Source organism: Erithacus rubecula (assembly GCF_903797595.1).
Source record: "Erithacus rubecula genome assembly, chromosome: 9".
Taxonomy (NCBI): domain Eukaryota; kingdom Metazoa; phylum Chordata; class Aves; order Passeriformes; family Muscicapidae; genus Erithacus; species Erithacus rubecula.
Genome location: NC_136660.1, coordinates 20,316,417 through 20,335,551, shown reverse-complemented (window position 1 = coordinate 20,335,551; position 19,135 = coordinate 20,316,417). Strand labels below are relative to the sequence as shown.

Here is a 19,135-nt window from a genome sequence, read left to right as displayed (position 1 = left end):
AGTTCATTTCTTGAAAAAATAGTGGAATTCATGAGTTTTTGTATTATTCCACATTATGTAGAAGAAAACCGTACAAATGTGAAAAATACCTGCTGACACAGCATACAAATGCAGTTAGTGTTAACATATATATATATACACTGCACACATTCACATCATAATTCAGAGGTGCAGTCTGGAGAATTTTTACTGAAGCAAGCTATGTCACTGGGACACTACGTGTTATTAAGAGTATCCATTCCATTAGCAGTTTTCTACTACACAGCTCCCAAGTTTATTATAAAACTAAAATTGAGGATCTTCTGAGGTATGTTTTAAAATGAAATAATAATAATAATAATAATAATAACTGCTTGAGCCACTGGCATAACTGATACATTTTTTTGTAGATACAAAAGAAGAAATATTTCTTTTTTATTTTGCCCTAACATAGTGGAAAAGAAACCAGGCATCTTTCCTGTGCTAAACATCCACATTCTCATTACCATGAGTAACAGCCAAAGCAAAGTAACATCCAGTAGCATTAGCAATAAGCCTCAGAACCACAGAACCATTTGCCTCTGACTTAATTAGTTTCTTCTATAAGAATTAAATTGTATTTTCCTCACAGAAGAATGTCTTTGTGAATTCTATTGCAGTCTGGTATTAGTATTCAAATCCAACAACCCCTCCTGGGCACAGCAGAATGACTCCTTTATTTCAGCACAAGAAAATACAACGTAGCCTCCAAGTGTATATTTTCAGTGGGAGTGGGAAGATAGCTCCAAATAAACCAGAGAACAATAATGTAATATTATATTTCATAATAATGTTAATATTTAAGACAAACATAAAGGAAATTTGCTAAGGTACAGACTCTGCTCAAAGGATCTGCTCTTTTGTTTTGCAGCTTTACCCACCTGAGCAGCCACAGCTCACCTGTGAGCAGGGTGATGTGTTCAGGTGCATTCTGCACAGCTCAGCTCAGCAAAGCCTGTGCCAGGGGTTCTCAGCCTGCACACCCCAAGGCCACAGGGACCCAAAAACTGCACAAAGACCAAGCCTGAAGCATTGCATTTCTACTCCATGAACTGAAACATGGTTCACTGTCTGCTCTTGACATTTGACATTCTTTGTATATTGTTCACACAACAAGCCTTACTATGCAGCAGCTCATAAATTATTTGACTGGAATTTGCCCTATACTGAAATCTTGACATCTGCAATTTTTGTCAACCCTTCTGTAGCCTTTTCCATGTGTGAAACTGGGTTATTGTAACATTCTGCAGGTTATTTTCTGGCTATTACAACAGACAGGAAACATGAGATGTTTGAATACAGAAATTGCACCTAGTATGTTAAACCACCACCTTTTCCTCATGAGTGCTCACCAAATACCTCTGCTATTTTTTTTAATAAGTAGTCTTTCATTATGAACTATATGCAGAACAGGACTCAAGGTTAAAAAGGGCCACTAATTATCAGTTTCTTCATAAATCAAGTCCCCAGAAGATGCTTTCCCAATAAACTAGGACATACAAATCCTGCTGTACCCACATTGCTAGTAGTCACTGTTCCAATGTAATTACTACACTTTCTCAAACACAACCACTACTTATTTGAAAGGGGAACTGAATACAACATATGGTAAAGTCCAGTAAAAGGAAGAATCTAAAAGTTCATTGAAGAATGAATTAGTAAAAATAGCTTTGTGCCCCTGCTATGGTCATGAACAGAAAACAAGCTAACCAAAGAAAACAGAAAATCTGTAAGAAAAGGGAACAAGCCTGTCTCACGGAATAAGATTGTTATAACAAAATACTACCATCAACACATAACTCAGGATGGTTTGGACCCAATTTTCAGGATGTATAGTATTGACCCAGGGAAAATCTGTCATTTAATGGTTGGCTGCCCACAGGCACAAGTGAATTATACCAATGCTTCAGTGCATTTGCTAAGTGCTTGCACTGAAAAATCTGTTGGAATGCTTTTATTTGAGAACATGAATTACAGGATTAATACAAGGCCAACAAAGCAACAGCAAATATAAAAATCAGACTCCTGTGACATTAGGCAGACTAACCAGCAGTTGTCCAAGGCACGGGCCAGTTCTGGCAGTCCATAAACACCCAGCCCTTCAGCTACCATTGCCAGCTTTGGTGGGGAGGAATAAGAGCACCAGCCCTAAGGAGTTTCATTACAACTGTCAAGGTGCTGATTCTAGACAGACTCACATAATATAAACTTGTCCAGTTCCACCTCCAGAAACAAAACACAGCATGAACTCAGAGAAGTTACTCTCAAGATACATTGAAGATGAAAAACTGATACCTTTGTCACCACAAAACCCAGTGTCTACTCAGACTCAGAAATGTTTGATATACAGGGCAACAGAAGGGAATCTCAGTACTCTCATCATCAAACTGCCCCACTTCTAACATGTTCAGCTAAATTCACTTACCAAATACAAGCTGTACTTTGACATTAATACTGCTGCATTGATAAACCTGGAAGTAATTTAGGAACTGCCTCTGAAACACAGGTACAACAGAAACTGCTCAGTGAATGTGGTCTAAATGCTAATGACAAGTAAAACAACTTTGTGCCTTCTGGGAGCAACCATTTCACCTTGCCATTATCTGTCACATTTTTTTCAATTTTTCACCTTTAGAATGTCTGACAAAATGTTGTAATACAGAAAATTCATCAAAGAGCAAGGTCCCACATTCTTCTCTTTTCAGGAGGTGTAGAACTAAGACACTTACTTCATATTTCTCACAGAAGTTTGGAATTTTACATAAGGTTTCAGTCATATTCTGGTTTGACATTTTACCTTACAGCAGCTTGTATTTGATATTTATAAAACAGTGAAAAAGAACTGCTGCTTTCAAGAGGTTAAATGGTTCCAATCACAGCCTTGTCTTACTAGCAGGAAGTGGGGAAATAAAGCCATTTCAAAAGAAGCAGTTTTGGGAATGTTGGAAACATTGGGGTTGGAAGAGGCCTCAGGAGGTCTCTAGTTCAACCTCAGGCTCAAAACAGGGTCAAAATTCAATTCTTATCATGTTGCTCAAAAAGTGATTTTATTGTAAATAACCAACAGTTTAACCTACTTGACAGCCATAAATAGTAACATACATTTGATGTAATTGCTGATTATTTCAAAGCATAAGCCATAAGTCAGATTTTAGGCTGTTTAATTTTTAACTGTGCATTCCAAGATCAAGATATTTTTTGAGTTGCTTATAGGTTTAACTTTAGTTTTTCTTCTAACCCTGTAAAGGGTTTATATTCATAAATAACTGGTATCTCTGCTATTCTTTTTATTTGGATATTTCAAATAATATTTTCTTGAAATATTTGTATGTATTTACAGGAAAACAAGGTAGAATAATAAAAACAAAATAAATAATAAAGCTGTAGAAAAATGAGGAGGTGTTTGATGTTATAGCTGAAACATGTAACTATGCCAGATATATTTAGACTGCAGTACATTAGAGTCTGAGAAATGTTTCCTTTTGAATTGTGGCCACTGAGTGTTTAGAGCCAGCCAGGAGGAACCATTAAGCTCAATAATTCCAGAGGAATTTAGACCAGAGGACTCAAACCCTTCATACCTCTGAAATGTGCAATTTTATGAGCTTTAATTAGGATATATGACAGTCTCCAAGATTTCTATTTAACCAGACAATTCAAAAGGGGTTTTGTGATGCTGAAGTCATTAAGATGCAGTCTGTTTTCATAAGTGCTCTGTTGTGAAAATCTGAAGTTTAGAACCATCCTTTGAAGAACTGAACACTTGGGCAGACCAAAAGGCAGCACAGCAACTGTGAAGAACCTTGGACTCACCTAAACCAAACTTTCGTTTTCATACTTTCAGCTTGTCACATAAGACTCTGATGAAAGGCTAAAAGACTTTTTTGGAATGTTATTCTATCATTTGTTTTAAAAATTCATGTGTTTACAAGCTATTAATGTATTTAAAGATCCACTGTGTTAAGCTTTCAGCAATACTTAGAGGATGCAATTAAGCTTGCACTCAATTTTAATTTAAATATGGCAGATTTATAACTTTTTGAATTGTTATTATGCTGCCTGTTTACTCATGAATTTGCTGAGGGTGCCACAGAAAATACTGAGGCAAGTATTATAGTAATTATTCTAATTATGTTCGTTTTTTATTTTTTAGAATAAATATTACCGTGAATTTCTTGTTGTAGTTATCTAAAGTTGTCTTCCTCTGGCAGGAATACTGAGACACTTTTGTTGCAATAAATGCTGGCATTTCCAATTCAGGTGCACTCAGGGGAGGAGATTGGCATTGCTCCTAGTAAGGAGAAAAAAAAAGAAGAATTAGTGACATGGCAAAAAGCTTAAAAATACAAAAAAGTACATTTCATGAGCCCAAAATACAAAAATACAAACCTATGAAGAGCATGCAAGAAAATAATAAAGTTCCTGTCGTTCTCCTGTGAAAAACAGCTGATTTCACATTGGCTGGACTGACAGTATAGTTTATCTGGTGATTATTGGGATTTTTGATTTTCTGCAGTAACTTCTAACAGGGAGTTTTCAATGTCACTGCATTAAAAAAAAAAAAAAAAATCTTCCTAAATTATGTGTGTCTCTACTACTCTCACTATTGAAGTAAGTTTGAAAAACTACAAAGCTTTAAGTGCAGATAAACTCTAAAACATGGATTTTTTACAGAAAACACTCGATTATTCAATACAAGATTAGGGATGCTAGACCAAAGAGAAATGTTCAACTGACTTTTTTCACAGTTTGCAGCTAAATTCAGTAGTGGAGTAAAAATTTTTGTATGAATTGGAAATAGAGTTTTCTCCCTTCTTGCAGGTAAAATGATAGAAAACTTTTTCTTTTTTGGATTTAATTCATTAAGTTAAATGTTCCATTTTTGAGTCATTTTAGAGTGAAGAAAATATTTATAAACAGTTACAGAAAAATAATTGCCATTATTTTTTCACCCAACAGCCAGCTGGTGATGTGGTTTCTCCCTTAGCCAATTGCCATAGGTGCTGATACAATCCAGACAGAATTTTTATACATTCACCAAAGCAAGGAAAAGGAGCCAGAAGCCAAAATTTGAAGGGCATTTCCTAATCTCCAGGCTGCCTCCATGCTCATTCACTTTTCACCTAAGTTTGCTCCATGCAAAATAGACCAATGTCTTCAGGTCTATGGGCAGCCCATCCCTGAATTCTCTCACAAGGCAGGATTCAGAGTCATATCCTCACTGACAAAAGAGAGTCCTGAGCACAAGTCCTCAACATGTGAATGCCCTGACCAGGAAGCAGTCAGAAAAAGGAACACTCAAACTGGTTTTCTGCTGCTTTATATAACCAGTCCTTCAATTCTTTCCTTTCTTTAATGTGCCAAATCTGAAATACTTCAGAAACATGAAGTACCTTCAGCAGTTCTCTGTATTTTTTGCTCTTGGTACTTTTGCTTGAAAAATTTGGCAAATGTGACAAAAACCTATTGCATTGCACTATCCAAAAGCCACAAAGAAAGGATTCAACAATAACAATTTAAAAAATGAAGATACAGAAACGTTCACACCAATAATGGAATGATGAGCCCTTTCTCCCCTGTATCCAATCACACAGACAAAAGGCTAGCAAACCTGTGAGCGTGTGTTTATCTTCATAGCCACACCCCCATCTAATTTCATGCTGAATTACCTTTGTATTTGACACAAAGTAGTTAAATAACAGTATTCACACGCACACAAAAGGTATTTGCTTGCACAAGTGAAGGAGCAGTGAATTATATGGTGGTTTTCATAGCACACTCTGAAAGGAACAAAGCTATTTTATGTGTTAGACCAGTCTTGGGAATAACCAAAATGGGTTTCAGTCAGGACAACACGACTCATCCACTTCTGCACACATTCATGAATTATATTTTAAAATTGATTTTAAATCATATAAACTATGATTGATTAGTGCTAATATACTGCTTGAAATGATAGTGCCAGCTGCAAAGACTGTGAACAAACAGAATGTTACTGAATAGAATATATAATAAGCTTCTACCTTCACTAGGACACAGACACACAAAAACAGGAGCCCCACAGCAGCACTGGCTCATACTATGCAGGAGGGCAAAACTAATGCAGAAAATCCATGCACTTAAGAGTGTGATAGACACAAACATCCTGTTCCTGCCTTAGCAGAGATAATTGAGCATTTTCTTTAAGCAGTAAGAGTTATGCATTTAGGTAACTGGACTTGATTATATATAACAACAGAAGAGATTTTGGATAAAAATTAACAGCAAAAACAAAAACATCTGGCAACAATAATTACTACAGGCTGATTTGTAGGGAATATTATGGTGCCTACATGTGAACTATAGAAATGATCTATCAGCAGCAGAACATGAGCTGAATTGATACTGCTATTTGTTGAGAAAATCAGATGGGGAAAAAAATTGTTTTTACAGATTACAGGACAAACCTAAACTTCCATCAATAGCAATTACAGTGTAGAACAAGGAATCCTGAAAACTCATTACATCAAAAATAATTTCTAGTACTGAGGAGAAACAACTACAGATAAGAGAAAAATGGGAAAATATAAGCTTTTTTTTTTTTTTTTTTTTTTTTTTTTTAAATATAACTCTACATTTAAATGAATTTGCAGTACACTGCACAGGGGCAACCACTGAAAAACATCCAAATGTGTAGGCTACTTAATCATCAGAGGTAGTCAGACTTTCTACCCCACATCCAGGCTGCAGTGAATGTCATTTGCTACTCTTTCAGTGACATTTTCCACATGGCATAAGCAGGAGAAACAGCCTTTACCACTTGCATCAATTTGTAAAGCAGACAGACTTGGCTGCAGAATTAATCTTGTGGGGGACTACTTTGCTCTTTGTCAAATTATTTTTTGACACACCAAGAAGTATAATGACATAGGGAAATAACTGGAAAAAATGAAGCAGCAGTGAATGAAGTGCACAGAAACAACCAGGCAGCAGCCCAGGCAGCATTGACCAAATAATAAAGTCCTCTGATATCCAGCATTTTATGAAGAGAAGGCAGACAGTTTATAAGTTTCATTTTTATTTCCTGAGAAACTCTGACTGTCAGAATGAAGGATTTCTTCCATTACTTACAGCCTCTCTCTTTCACAATGAAACAGGGTGAGATGCTCCAGAAAACATTAAATATGTTTCCTGACACATGATAAAACAAAGGATCAAAAGATGGCTAATGTGGAAAAAAATCCTTTGTTCAAATAAATAAATCTCTTTTTCTTTCTAGGAAAAACAAAAGCAAAACCCTAATTAGCTAACAACTTCTAGGTTCTGACTGAGGAAAAGGCAGAAGAGATGCAGTCACAGCACAGTTCTTAAGGCTGCTGAGTCTGCAGCAGCCCTCACAGAACTCTTCCTCTCATTTTATCTCTCTGGAAGCCTCCCCTCTGTCTCTTTTTCCTTCAAAGCCCAAGAAACATCAACATTTCCTAGCACAGGGGGATGCCCTTGTGTACCTGTTAACATCCATGTCCTGCTATTGTCAAGGGTATCCATCTGCTTGTGGTAGGAAAGGTGTCTCTAGACAAGGGCTGACCTTTGCCAGAGAGATATTTTTCTTCCCTTTTAAAGCAGATATTTGGCTACCATATTTCCAAAGCTTATTAAACTAAATGATGGCTACTAAGCCTAAGTCAACTGTGACTGAATGAATCAATAATAATTCTGTCCATCTTAAATCTGGTCAACCAACCTTTTATTCTCTATAAATCACTGACATCAGAGCATCTCTTGGATCATTCACTACCACAGAAAGATGTACTTTAATGACAATTGCAATTAGGATGTTAGCTAATGGTCTGTAACTCTGACTTTATTCCCCTTATTTTGCATGGAGAAGGGCATTTCTTTTTACTAATGCAGTAAAACAAATGTCCCAAATGAAGAATAACCTTCCAAATAGGCTACTGTAGGATCTGAAAGACAAAATCTTACTGATATTAATGGGAATTTGACCACAAAACTACATGGGGATAAGATTTCACCCAAAACATTCCCTCACTGCAATCCATCCCTTTTACTTCAAAACCTTCATGATCTAGCTTGAGTTCAAGGTTTGTTAATTCACTTTCATTTCACATTTTATAAGTCTGACACAACGGACCAAATTTGTCTTCAGTGAAATTCCAATTAAATTACATTATGTATGAGTTCAGTTTAGTACTTGAAAAGAAAATTAACCTTTACTTCAATCTTTCCTCATTTCTCAAGGCAGAAAAAGGAATTAGCATGGTGACACTGCAACAAAAAATTATTTTTAAATTTACTACACTCCTAGAATTCTTGTTTTCTCCTTGTTTGCTTTACAAAATGTTTATTACTTTAGAGAAGTTATACAAATAAGATTGGTTTTAACTATAAGCTTTAAAAATAACACTATAACTGTCACTGGCTTCCTTCTGTACTCTACATTTACTAGCAATCTTATTAGAAATATTTATGCTACAATAAAAACAGAAGCTTTTACTTGCAGCGCCAGTCTCAAAGTATAATAATGATCTCCTGACAGTGCTGATACCTTTTTCAGAAATTTGTGCTCCACCAATATTCCAAAAGGAGTTTTATATAAAACTAAGACTGTTGCCTTCTCATTAACTTAAAAAAAATTTGGAGGAATTATGGAGGAAGACAAAGATGTTTCTTGCTTTGAAAGAAAAGAATTATGAAAACATTTTTTTCTGAGCTATATGAATCTATAGGTCTCCTCATACTGCTGAAATTAAGAACGTACATAAAAGGTAATTTGGTTTACTTTTAATGCTGATGTGAAACTCTCAGGAAGGTTCACAGGATTTTGTTCATTGTTTTACTGCATTAGTTTTTCAGATAACTTCTTTGCATTCTCTGTATTTATATTTTTATGGCCTGTAAGATAAAATTAAGCAGTGGTTATAAGGTTTCCTTTTGTTATGTTTCTTTTGGTATTAATTTCTTTGCTCTCTTCTCCCTCCAGCAGATTCACTGAAAAATGTTATAAACATATTGCAAAAATATATCCTTGGAAGGATTTCAAATATTAACACATATTCTGTCATGGAATCATGCTAAGTCTGAGAGCGACAGCTCCATCTGGTGTATTCACTCCCCCCTCCCCCCCAGCCCAAACTGTTATTAAACAGTAATTCTTATATGTAAAAGACTGGGAACTATTTCCTGGCAATGAAAATGCAATATGACTGAAAAAAAATAATCAGGGGCTACATTTTTTCTTGGGAAAAGATGGCATTTATGAATCGTCCTTCATAATCTAAATACCAAAATGAAGAAGCAGCAAACAGCGCAATGCTGCTCTTAAATCAGGCATCCTGTGCCTCAGAGGAGGGCACATGCTGCACACCCTGCCGTGGTCCCAGTGTGCTCACAGCTCACACAGAGCCTAATCCAGACCCTCAGGAATCAGCAGGAATCCCTCACTTTACCCCAGAGAGCTTTAAACAGGTTTGGACTTCTCTTGACACATGAATTGATTTCCTTGCCCGTGCGGATCAAGGCCGAGGCTCGGGCGGGTGCAGGACGAGGCAGCAGCTTCATCCAGCTGCAGTGCTGGGCCTGTCCCATGGCTCAGGGGCACAGGCTGGGCACAGCTCACCTGGCATCCCCACCAAACCCCATCACTCACAGTCTGTGCATTGAGTACCACTGCTTCTCACTACGCTCCAATCTGAGAAATTAGCAGATAATTTGTCAGGTATAGACCAGAGGAAAACATCATCATCCACTGGTTCAAGGTCAAACACCATGCATCAAATAATCAGTCTGCCATTTACAATATCCTCTGACTTACAGCTTCCATTGAGAGATAATAGAATATAATAAAACTTTTTCTTCTCCTAGCACGAGTGCCAAGTCTGCAAACACATGTCCATAGACTACATTAGTCTTCTTTTCACAGGTTTTTCAAGAGCCCAGCTGTTAGATGACCACCCTGCAACAGCAAAAGTTGTAATATTTTTGCATTGCTTTGGGGAGGCCAAGTATTCCATCAACAACCCATTGAAATGTACTGCTCTCACTGGGATATCTACCATGATACTGACATATTTGAGCAAATACCACAAATACCAGAACAGCAACGAGTGCCTCATTGATGGATTTTGCAGAGGAGTTGGGGCTGTTGAGCCTCTCAAGGCTCCAGGAACAACTAAGAGCAGCATTTCAGTAATTAAAGGGGCTACAAGAGAGCTGGAGAGAGACTTGTAACAAGGGCACAGTGATAAGGCCAGGCGTAATGGCTTCACACCAGCAGATGGGATATTTGAACTAGCTGTACAGAAGAAATTCTTTTCTGTGAGGGTGGTGAGGCACTGGAACAGATTGTCCAGGGAAACTGTGGCTGCCCCAACCCTGGAAGTTTTCCAGGCCAGGTTCAATGGGAGTTTGAGCAACCTGATCTAGTGGAAGGTGTCCCTGCCCATGGCAGGGCAGTGGGAGTTGGATGATCTCTAAGGTCCCTTCCAGACCAAACCAGTCTGTGATTCTGTATTACCAGTTTGTAACCTGAGATGACACAGTAACTCAGCATAACCAGACACTGATAAAGGCACAGAAGGTGTTTTTAATCTACCAAATCCGTGTGAATTCCTCATATAAATTTCATTTTAAAAATTAAAATTAAAAAATAATAATGCAACAATATATATTTTAGTTTTAAAAAATAAATAAAATCACAGGCATTCATTTTGAGTATCACTATATTCACACTGCAGATGTCTTACCATGAGACGGTACTTCATTTCTGAATCCACTGGTCTTCCTGCTTCCATGCAGGCTGTGAACCAGGAGATGTCCAGTAGTTCAAACCTAGAGCTGTCACCCACAGCCTGTCCTTTCAGCCAGTCCAGCACCTCCAGGTAAGAGTTGTTCTCAGCCACAATATGAGTGACAGAGTCACTGTCAAGAAATATACAAAAAAATTTTCTCTTTTTTCACTGAATACAACTGTACACAGATACAGAGTTGTTATTTTTGTATTTACTTACCATCCACTTCCTGAAAATGGTAGTGTATATTGTATATTAGGATGTGGAAGCACTTAAGTTTTCGTATCACTATATATTTATTCTGGTCACTGACTCTGCCTTGAGCAAAGACTATAGTCTGACAGCTCCTGTAAGTGCAGCATTTTCTTTCTTGAAGGATCATTTACCTTCCATAGTCTCTAACCCAATACACATTCTTTGCAATTCTGAAAATATTTCATTTACACAAGCAGTACCATAATTAAAAGGCTGCTGACAACACCTGGCAGACTCTTCCCAATATTCCTCATCACTGTGTAACATTGAAAAGTCAGTTAACAATTATTATTTTAAACTTTGAAGCTAGTAATATCTTTCTTGATACTTCAAGTTTTTGTGCTCATATGAAGCTGTTCATTACACATGGCATTGCCAAATATTCATGAATTAAACCTTATGAACTACATGCCCTATCTAAACACCATTTCCTTGCTGTTAAGCCAGTATAACAAAACTGATGGTTTAGTGAATACAAAATTTACAGCTTGAACTGTTAATCAATACATTATATATTGGCCAAAAATACAATAGCACAAATGTTATTGCAGTAAATTTCAGTTGTTGTATAGAACAGCATTGGAAAGGATTACCTGATTAAAAGGTGATCCTTTTAAAGGTTCAAAAGACAGACTTCTGTACCCATCACAGGGAAATAATGGACAGGGACAAAGTTGTGCTTCAAGAAAAGATTATGTGCACAGTTAAGATGATCTGTAAGTTTCTACCTGGCCTGCTGATGCTTCTCAGCAAGTTTAGAAAAATACAGACTTGGGTAGGAAATTTTGAATGGTTCTGAGTGTTCTGGCTCCCTATGCAACCCAGGAGGGTGCCATCACTCACAGGAAAAAAAATGAGAGAAAGGAGAAAATTCTTCAATTCCATCAACTTGTAGGACTTCAGTATTTAGAAAATATATTCCAACATTAATTACTGTCAGGCAACAGATTCCTAAACTTGTTGTGGGAAAGGCACAGACTGGCAGTGTCACTATTTGGCAATATTTTCACAGAAGGAAAGCTAGAGCTGGAACATAAATTGCCTTGATGGCAGCCACATCCATTTGAAAGTCTCTGACTTTCTGCTAGCCCATGATGGTGACAGCCTTCTGCATATACAGTAAATTTCCAGTGGACCTGACAGGATGCTCAGCAACCCCTCTGTAACACCTGGAGAAGTTGAGCATCAGCCTGTTCAAGCAGAGAGGATCCCACTGGTGGAGATTGCTGATTCACATGGACTTCAAAACAAGATGTGTGCTGTCAAAGGCAGACTGCACAACCTTTCAAAGCAAATTACCATCCAGGAAACCAAGAAAATCCTTTGGCCTATCTCTGTGATCCTGATTGAAATGAGTAATCACCAATTTCATCAAGTCATGAAATGGCAATGGCAAATACTGGAATTACTCCATAGAAAACTGTTATCAAATACCCTCCAATGAAATAAACATACTGTATTTTGAAAATATAAGAAAGGTACTGAAAGGACTGTGCTTCAGAAATGTGCATCATGCTATAGCACAATTTTTTTCTCTCCATATAGTGGAACTTGCAGGGCAAAGTCCATTGAAAAAAGAATAAATCCCAATTAATTTTTTTCTAAAAGATTACAAACATAGATTAAGTGAATCTCCATGAAATACTGTTTGATCTACTATTATTTAACCTGCTAGGCCCCACTTTAATTAAACTGCCACATCTTTTTATTTGAGTTTTAAAAAATATAAAAACAGTTAGAGACATAGAACTTCTGCTTCCTGTGGTTTATTTCACTTCATATAAAATATTCATAAGTTATGCATTTGTACCAAGCTGCAGAGCTGGGAACTTTGCCATCACTATGCTCACAGCAGCACTTTAGCTGCTGTGCTCCAGTCTCCTCTTGTACCTGTACAGCTGTGTGATTTTCTTGGCACAGAACATAATAAATTTAGCATTTCCTCTGGCATTTTCAAAAGCAAAAATCAACATTTAAATGGCTTTGTTTTATCCAGTAGCAGCTAAACTGAAATTAAACATAACACCTGCCTCATAGAACTTACAGAAAGCCTGAAATACAGGCAATAAATAGTTGTGTGTCAAAGAAGCCCAGATAAAGCATTTACACAGTCCCCTACAGATTATTAATGCAGAATCCAAAACAGCACTCTGCATTTTTTTTTTCCCCAAGAATTAAGTTAGTTTTGGATCAGATGCTAATTGCCTACTTCTGTTCAATACCTGCTTGAATCTTGCTTTACAAATTATTTCACCCTCCCTTCTTACTCAGACTTTCAAAGTTGATGGGATTGAAAAAAAAAGTCTGTGGAAATGAGCTTTTATAGGGAGGACCCAGTAGTATACTCTCTTTGTACGCATTCAGAGAAATGATCAATACTTGGCCTTCCTCCAGCTTTTCAGAGAACAGTGATGCAGTTTTTGGAAAACTGCACAATGACATAAGCAGCACTTATGTAAAGCTCTTTTTGGAGGAAGGCTTCCTTCAGAATGAGTTGGTTTACAGAAACCAGACAAACCTGAACCTGGAATATGTTCTCACTCTCAAATGCCACATCTGTGGTGTTTTACTGCTAAGGTTTTTCTCCAGTGCCCTTCCAGATTGTACCAAAGCATAATCCATAACTTTGAGACTCCCATCAGGGTAAAAAAGTTAAATAATATAATACCAGAGATGATGTAGACAAATACCCCCCTCAACCCATCACTGTTTCCTTCAACGTATATTTAAATTTTTATTTTCAAAATTGGCCATTAAGTTTAGATTAATCTTAATCTGACTTCAAAGGGGAAACAAAAAATGACTGATTCAGATGAGTTAAAGATACAATTGATATGGAGACACACAAAAATTGACAGATTTAAGACAAATTAGAAATGCACATTTTAAAAGTGAAAAATTAGAAATTTTGCTAAGTTTTGTGCTTTGCCTTCTCTCTGTCTAGAAGACAGTAGAAATAAACCACATACTAGGAACACCTGTTGAACTCCTGATACTTATTTATAGTGCCAAGTATATCCACCAAAACACAGGCAAAAGCTTCAATCACAGTCACTTGTATGACTATATTTATTGGATTAGGATGCTTCACACAGCATTACTACATGCTATTTCAAAATATACAAACATTTACTTACCTTAGCTCACTTTCTACCCTGAAACCTTTTTTTCTTCCCAGTTCCATCAAAAATGTCCTTCTGGTCATCCCCATCTTCCTCTGCATAATAAAAATGACAAAGCTATTGAATTTTATTTCATAGGTGCAGGAAAGTTTTGGGAAATGCAACCCTTTCTGTCTCTTCCTCAGGGAGGTTACAGTTGGAGCTTTGGACCTGTCCATGATGCAAGGTAGAAATGCTTTCACTTGGGTAAAACAGAGGTAACATGCTTTCTGCAAGGCAACAGCTGTATTTAATGTCACCACCCATTGAAGTAATTTTCTTGCTCCCCCTCTGAAATCAAAAGCAGGTGCCACACATGCAGAAACATCACTCACTCTCTACCAGCTGGGACTTCAACAGAAATACTCCAGACAGGTGCAAAAATGTTTTCATGTCTTAAAACAGCCATTGCCTACAAAGAGTATCCAAATAATATTGATCAGCCAAATCATCTCAAAATTTCAACCAGGTCTTTGGCTGATTGAATGGCTCAGTTCCACCTTTTTGCCTTTCAGCACCCAGTGACCTCCACACAGTTACAGAGGAGATTGTGGAGAACATTTACATTCCTCATCTGGAGGAGGGGGCTCATTGCAGAACTACACCAAAGTTTTTGCCAGTGTCATGTTGGATCCAGTTCTGTGTCTCCCTGAATTTCTATTAGAGCAAGGTGAGAACAAAGAACCAGGTTTACAGCATCTGCATCTACTTCAGCACAAATCTACTTCAGTGGTAAATACCCCTATTCCCATGTCAAGCTGGATTTTTATTTTTAACATAGCAGAGAATTTGGAATTTACCAGTCCTTTACAACACATCAGAAATGTTATATGTTATAATTCTCATTGCTCATATTCAGGAAGTGAAGCAAGATGGAAAAATCCCTAAGTCAGATCTATCAATTATATTTTCAGTTATTTTATCACAGATGAATATACAAGCTGAGTTTCAGGAAAATTAGTCAAAACTTGTATCCTGAAACTATGGGCCTGAATTTAAAATTAAATTGTAAAGGTACTGCTGAAATTTTCTGAACTCTATAGCTCTTGCTGCTTCAACTGTATTATTTCAGATATAAAGAACTATTTCTCATCAGAATAGAAACCAACCATCCAAAATTAGCATAGAGCTTTCTTCTCTGGGGTCTTCCCGAGGCCATGAAAAGAATTATATACATAGTGGAGTATATAGATTAGCCTGGATTCCTTTCTTCCTTTGCCTAGGGATAACCCAGAAGCCAAAATATCTATTCCTCTTTTGGATTTATAACATTAAAATTGTCGAAATAAATCATTTCAAGGTTATTTTGAAATTATATGAGATATTTTCATAGGAACTGAAAAATGGACAAACTGACTTTAAGAGGCTTAAGCAAAAGAATAGCAGCAAGGAAGCAAAAAAAAAACAATAATAGGAACAGATCTGGCATTAATGCTGAGCTATCTGTTTTGGTTGTTCCATGTCTTTTTCTCCAGACTACTAATAAGCCATTGAACTGGTCACTTCTCTGTTTATAGCTTGGTAAAACATTTTATCTCAATCCCTACAAGGAATAATATGTTGGAGAACAGATTTTTTACATATGTTAAACAAAGTTTTATTTTATGTTATAATTAATTCAGTGCTCTAAAACATGTAAATATAATTTTCCCCAGTGTAACATCAATATGCTCAGTGCCACTAAAATCCTTCTGGCATGAATAACAAGTTGTTATTCCTTTGTGTTACTGTTATAACTCTTAAGCCAGATTTTCGAGGGTATTTAGATGCCAAAAGGCTGCAAACAGAGACCTAGTGGGATTTTCAAAATATCTAAGCAAGCTAGGCACTCAGCTCCTTTGGAAATCAATTTCTGGCTTTGAACCTAATGCAAAGCGATTTTCTCTAATAAACACAGTATAATATGAAAAAGTCTCTGCCAATGATGTAATTTTATTAAATGTACCTTCTAAAATTTCTGGGATTTCCATATCCCAGATGAGTGAATTACTTACTCTCCTACAATATTATATCATAATATTTTTGACAGCACCACAGAAAGTAGAACACACATTAGAGAGAAAGCAAATACAACAGACAAAAAGCAAGTCTCTTATTTATGACAAAGGAAAAGTATACTGTTATCTGAATTATGACACCACATATGATTCGTGGCCTAAAACCACAGAAACTTGCAGAAATTTTCCATCTCATTATAGTCTCATGGAGTTCAGAGTATTTCACATTCCTTGAGGGAAATCTGAACAAACTTTTATGTTCTTGCTATGGATTCACACTATGAAAGGCAATGATTAAGAATTTGACACAAATACTGACGACCATTTAAGTAAATATTTATCATCTCTTGTGCCAACAACAGAATCCTAAACTCCTCTGAGGTGCAGAGCACTGATCAACTCCAAAGAAAGGCTGGAAAGTAAAAGTGCTGCAAAGTACAGCTCCTCTGAATTTCAGTATTCACACACATTTTCACTGCACTTTCTTGATTATTGTCAGTTTTTCAGTGCCCTGCTGTCATGTGAGCTGCATTGTAAATGTTTTATAAAATAACACTTGTCCATACACGTCGCTTTCATTAGGAGAATTGTGAAATTTGCTTTTAAAACATAGCTACAATCTGCTGACCTTCAGAGAAAGCATGTCTCAAATACCAACAATAAAAATCAGAGAAGTGATTGGAGGCTTTCTTACATGACATAGGCTTAACAGCTTCTCATGCAGTATTTTCTCACAATGATTAATTTTCCTTAGCTTTTTCATTTAGATTTTTTTTCAGTAGTTCACTATTTTCCAATTAACCAATTCATAGATTTTTTTTTTTTAATGCAGCAGGTGTTATTCCTGGTTTAAAAATGAATACTCCCACATCTCTTTTTATAGTTTCAAGCTGCAGCTGGGGAGATTCAGGTCAGACATTAGGAGGAATTTCTTAACAGAAGGGGTGATTAGGCATAGGAATGAGTGCACAGGCCTGTGGCAGAGTTCTGAGGTATAGGTGCTTGAATTATTCCCATTAAAAATGTTAAGCCCCATAAGAAGCCATTTGACTAAGAATTTCAGAAAACTTATTAAATGATGGTATGCTTTGAATGTGCTCGCTTGGCTGTATGATGCTATTTGGCATATAAATAGACTTAAATTTATAAAAATAGACTTTAGACTTATAAAGTAGACTTAGAAAGGACAGAAAATGTTGTAGCTGTTGTCACCAAATGTACAATATTTCTGATAAATATGGTGAAAAATTATCTTTTTTTTTCTTTGCTTCTTAATTAAAAGTGAAATCTGAATAAAAAAAAAATTTATTTGCAACATCTCTCAAATCACACCAAGAGCTGACAGCTTGTTTAATTTACTGCATACACAGGAATTCTAGAAAGGTTTTTTTTTTCCTGAGCCCTTTCTGAAGATACTAGGGAAGAGCAATATCCTAGTTCTGAATAATTAAATAGAGCACCAGGGTTCTCCCTTATAGCATTGGGAAAAAGTAATTGGTGACAAATCCTGGCAGGAGCTGTTTCCTACTCACATCAATATGTCTGTATTCCCTGGAAACTATTATTTTCACTCATCCTTCAGTCTCTCTGTTCAGTAACAAGGTTTAATTGTTCTCTTTAGCTACTCTGCATTTGGTAGTTGCTTCTCCTTGTTGTGATTGTTATTGGACTATTCTTTGATTTTTGTGCTGGTACATCAATGGTTTTCTTTTTACTTTAGTCTCATGAGAGCCTTGTGAACCTTTAGCAACAAGCAGAGACATATCTGCATAATCCCATCAATGCACATGGCCAGGCAGCTCCTGTGACAGTTACACATCTCTTCCAAGCATAGTTTACAAAGGTAAATCTGCCTGGATTTGGAACAGCATTTATTTAGCTAGTCCCATTTATCTCACTGCTAGTATTAAAGACATTTCCATTAACTAAGAAATACCAAGGAACCTTCCAGAGACAAGGAATTAAACAAGCAAGGTTGCACAGTCTAAATTTAGGCAGCTATAAATATTATTTATCTCAACAATGACTCAATAACTTTTCTGTGGACATTTCAGTAACTTCTTATATAACCATATAATATTAGAAATAAACACTGTTAAATTATAATAAATTATAATGCTGTTATAACAACAGTTTTTATCATTCTTTTTCTATAAAATATATTTAAGCCCTCTTCTGCTTTCCTAGTAGGACACTGCAAATAAAACATCTAAATTGTTAATTTATCTTCTTTTAATTAGTTGTTATAATAGTTACTAGGTGGTGGAATTGATGTACCTTGCAGTGACACTGCAGCATTTCCAGACCTACTTACATTACAGATTATACAAATAGCAGTATGTGTGAGATTTATGCCTCCTACATTTACAGGTAGTAAAACATGATGCATTAATAAAGATAGATGTACCTAAGCCAAAATAATGAAAACTGGGAAAAGGCTATTGCCATGATTCACAGAAATATTTCAAATCTACACTAAATTTTGAGTGGTAGAGGAAAGTTCCAACACCATCAAGCTGAGGAAATGATCTGACCAAGTAATATAAAAGAGGGAAGTAAGAAAGAATAAGTATCATAGATAATTTTGTTGCAAAGGGAAGAAAAACTTTTGAATAATATTATACAAAAAGCCCCCTTCTTAAGAGTTTATGTAAGTCAAGTCAAGGTAAATTTTATCTCAGTTTCTGGCTATTGAGCAAAAGCAACAGGTAACACCTAACAGCATGGTGAGTCCTGGCAGAGCCTTTCTGCATACTCCACTGAAATAAGCTGTAGGAAAAAGTCAGAGCCAGCATCAGAAAAGCTGAAGGAATTGCTGATGAGGATTAGACATCATTGTTTTATCAACAGAGAGAAAACAAAACAGATGTTCATGCAAGTGATGTGTTGTGAATTTTGCAGGTGAAGGAAAAAT

The 19,135-nt window shown here is 36.4% G+C and overlaps 1 protein-coding gene across 2 annotated transcripts in view; it reads right to left on the bottom strand.

The window, feature by feature from the left end:
* The window catches only part of DNTT (DNA nucleotidylexotransferase), a gene marked incomplete at its 5' end in the record, with an annotated part of 141,760 nt that overhangs the window by 66,503 nt on the left and 56,122 nt on the right, over positions 1 to 19,135 (bottom strand). The window contains 3 exons of one of the 2 annotated variants that reach the window (XM_079312924.1): positions 4,184 to 4,309; positions 10,764 to 10,938; positions 14,201 to 14,280. In XM_079312924.1, the coding sequence (XP_079169050.1) occupies positions 4,184 to 4,309; positions 10,764 to 10,938; positions 14,201 to 14,274 (375 nt within the window). Of the gene's footprint in view, positions 1 to 4,183; positions 4,310 to 10,763; positions 10,939 to 14,200; positions 14,404 to 19,135 lie in introns of those variants that run through there. The other variant, XM_079312923.1, reaches the window with a different exon arrangement.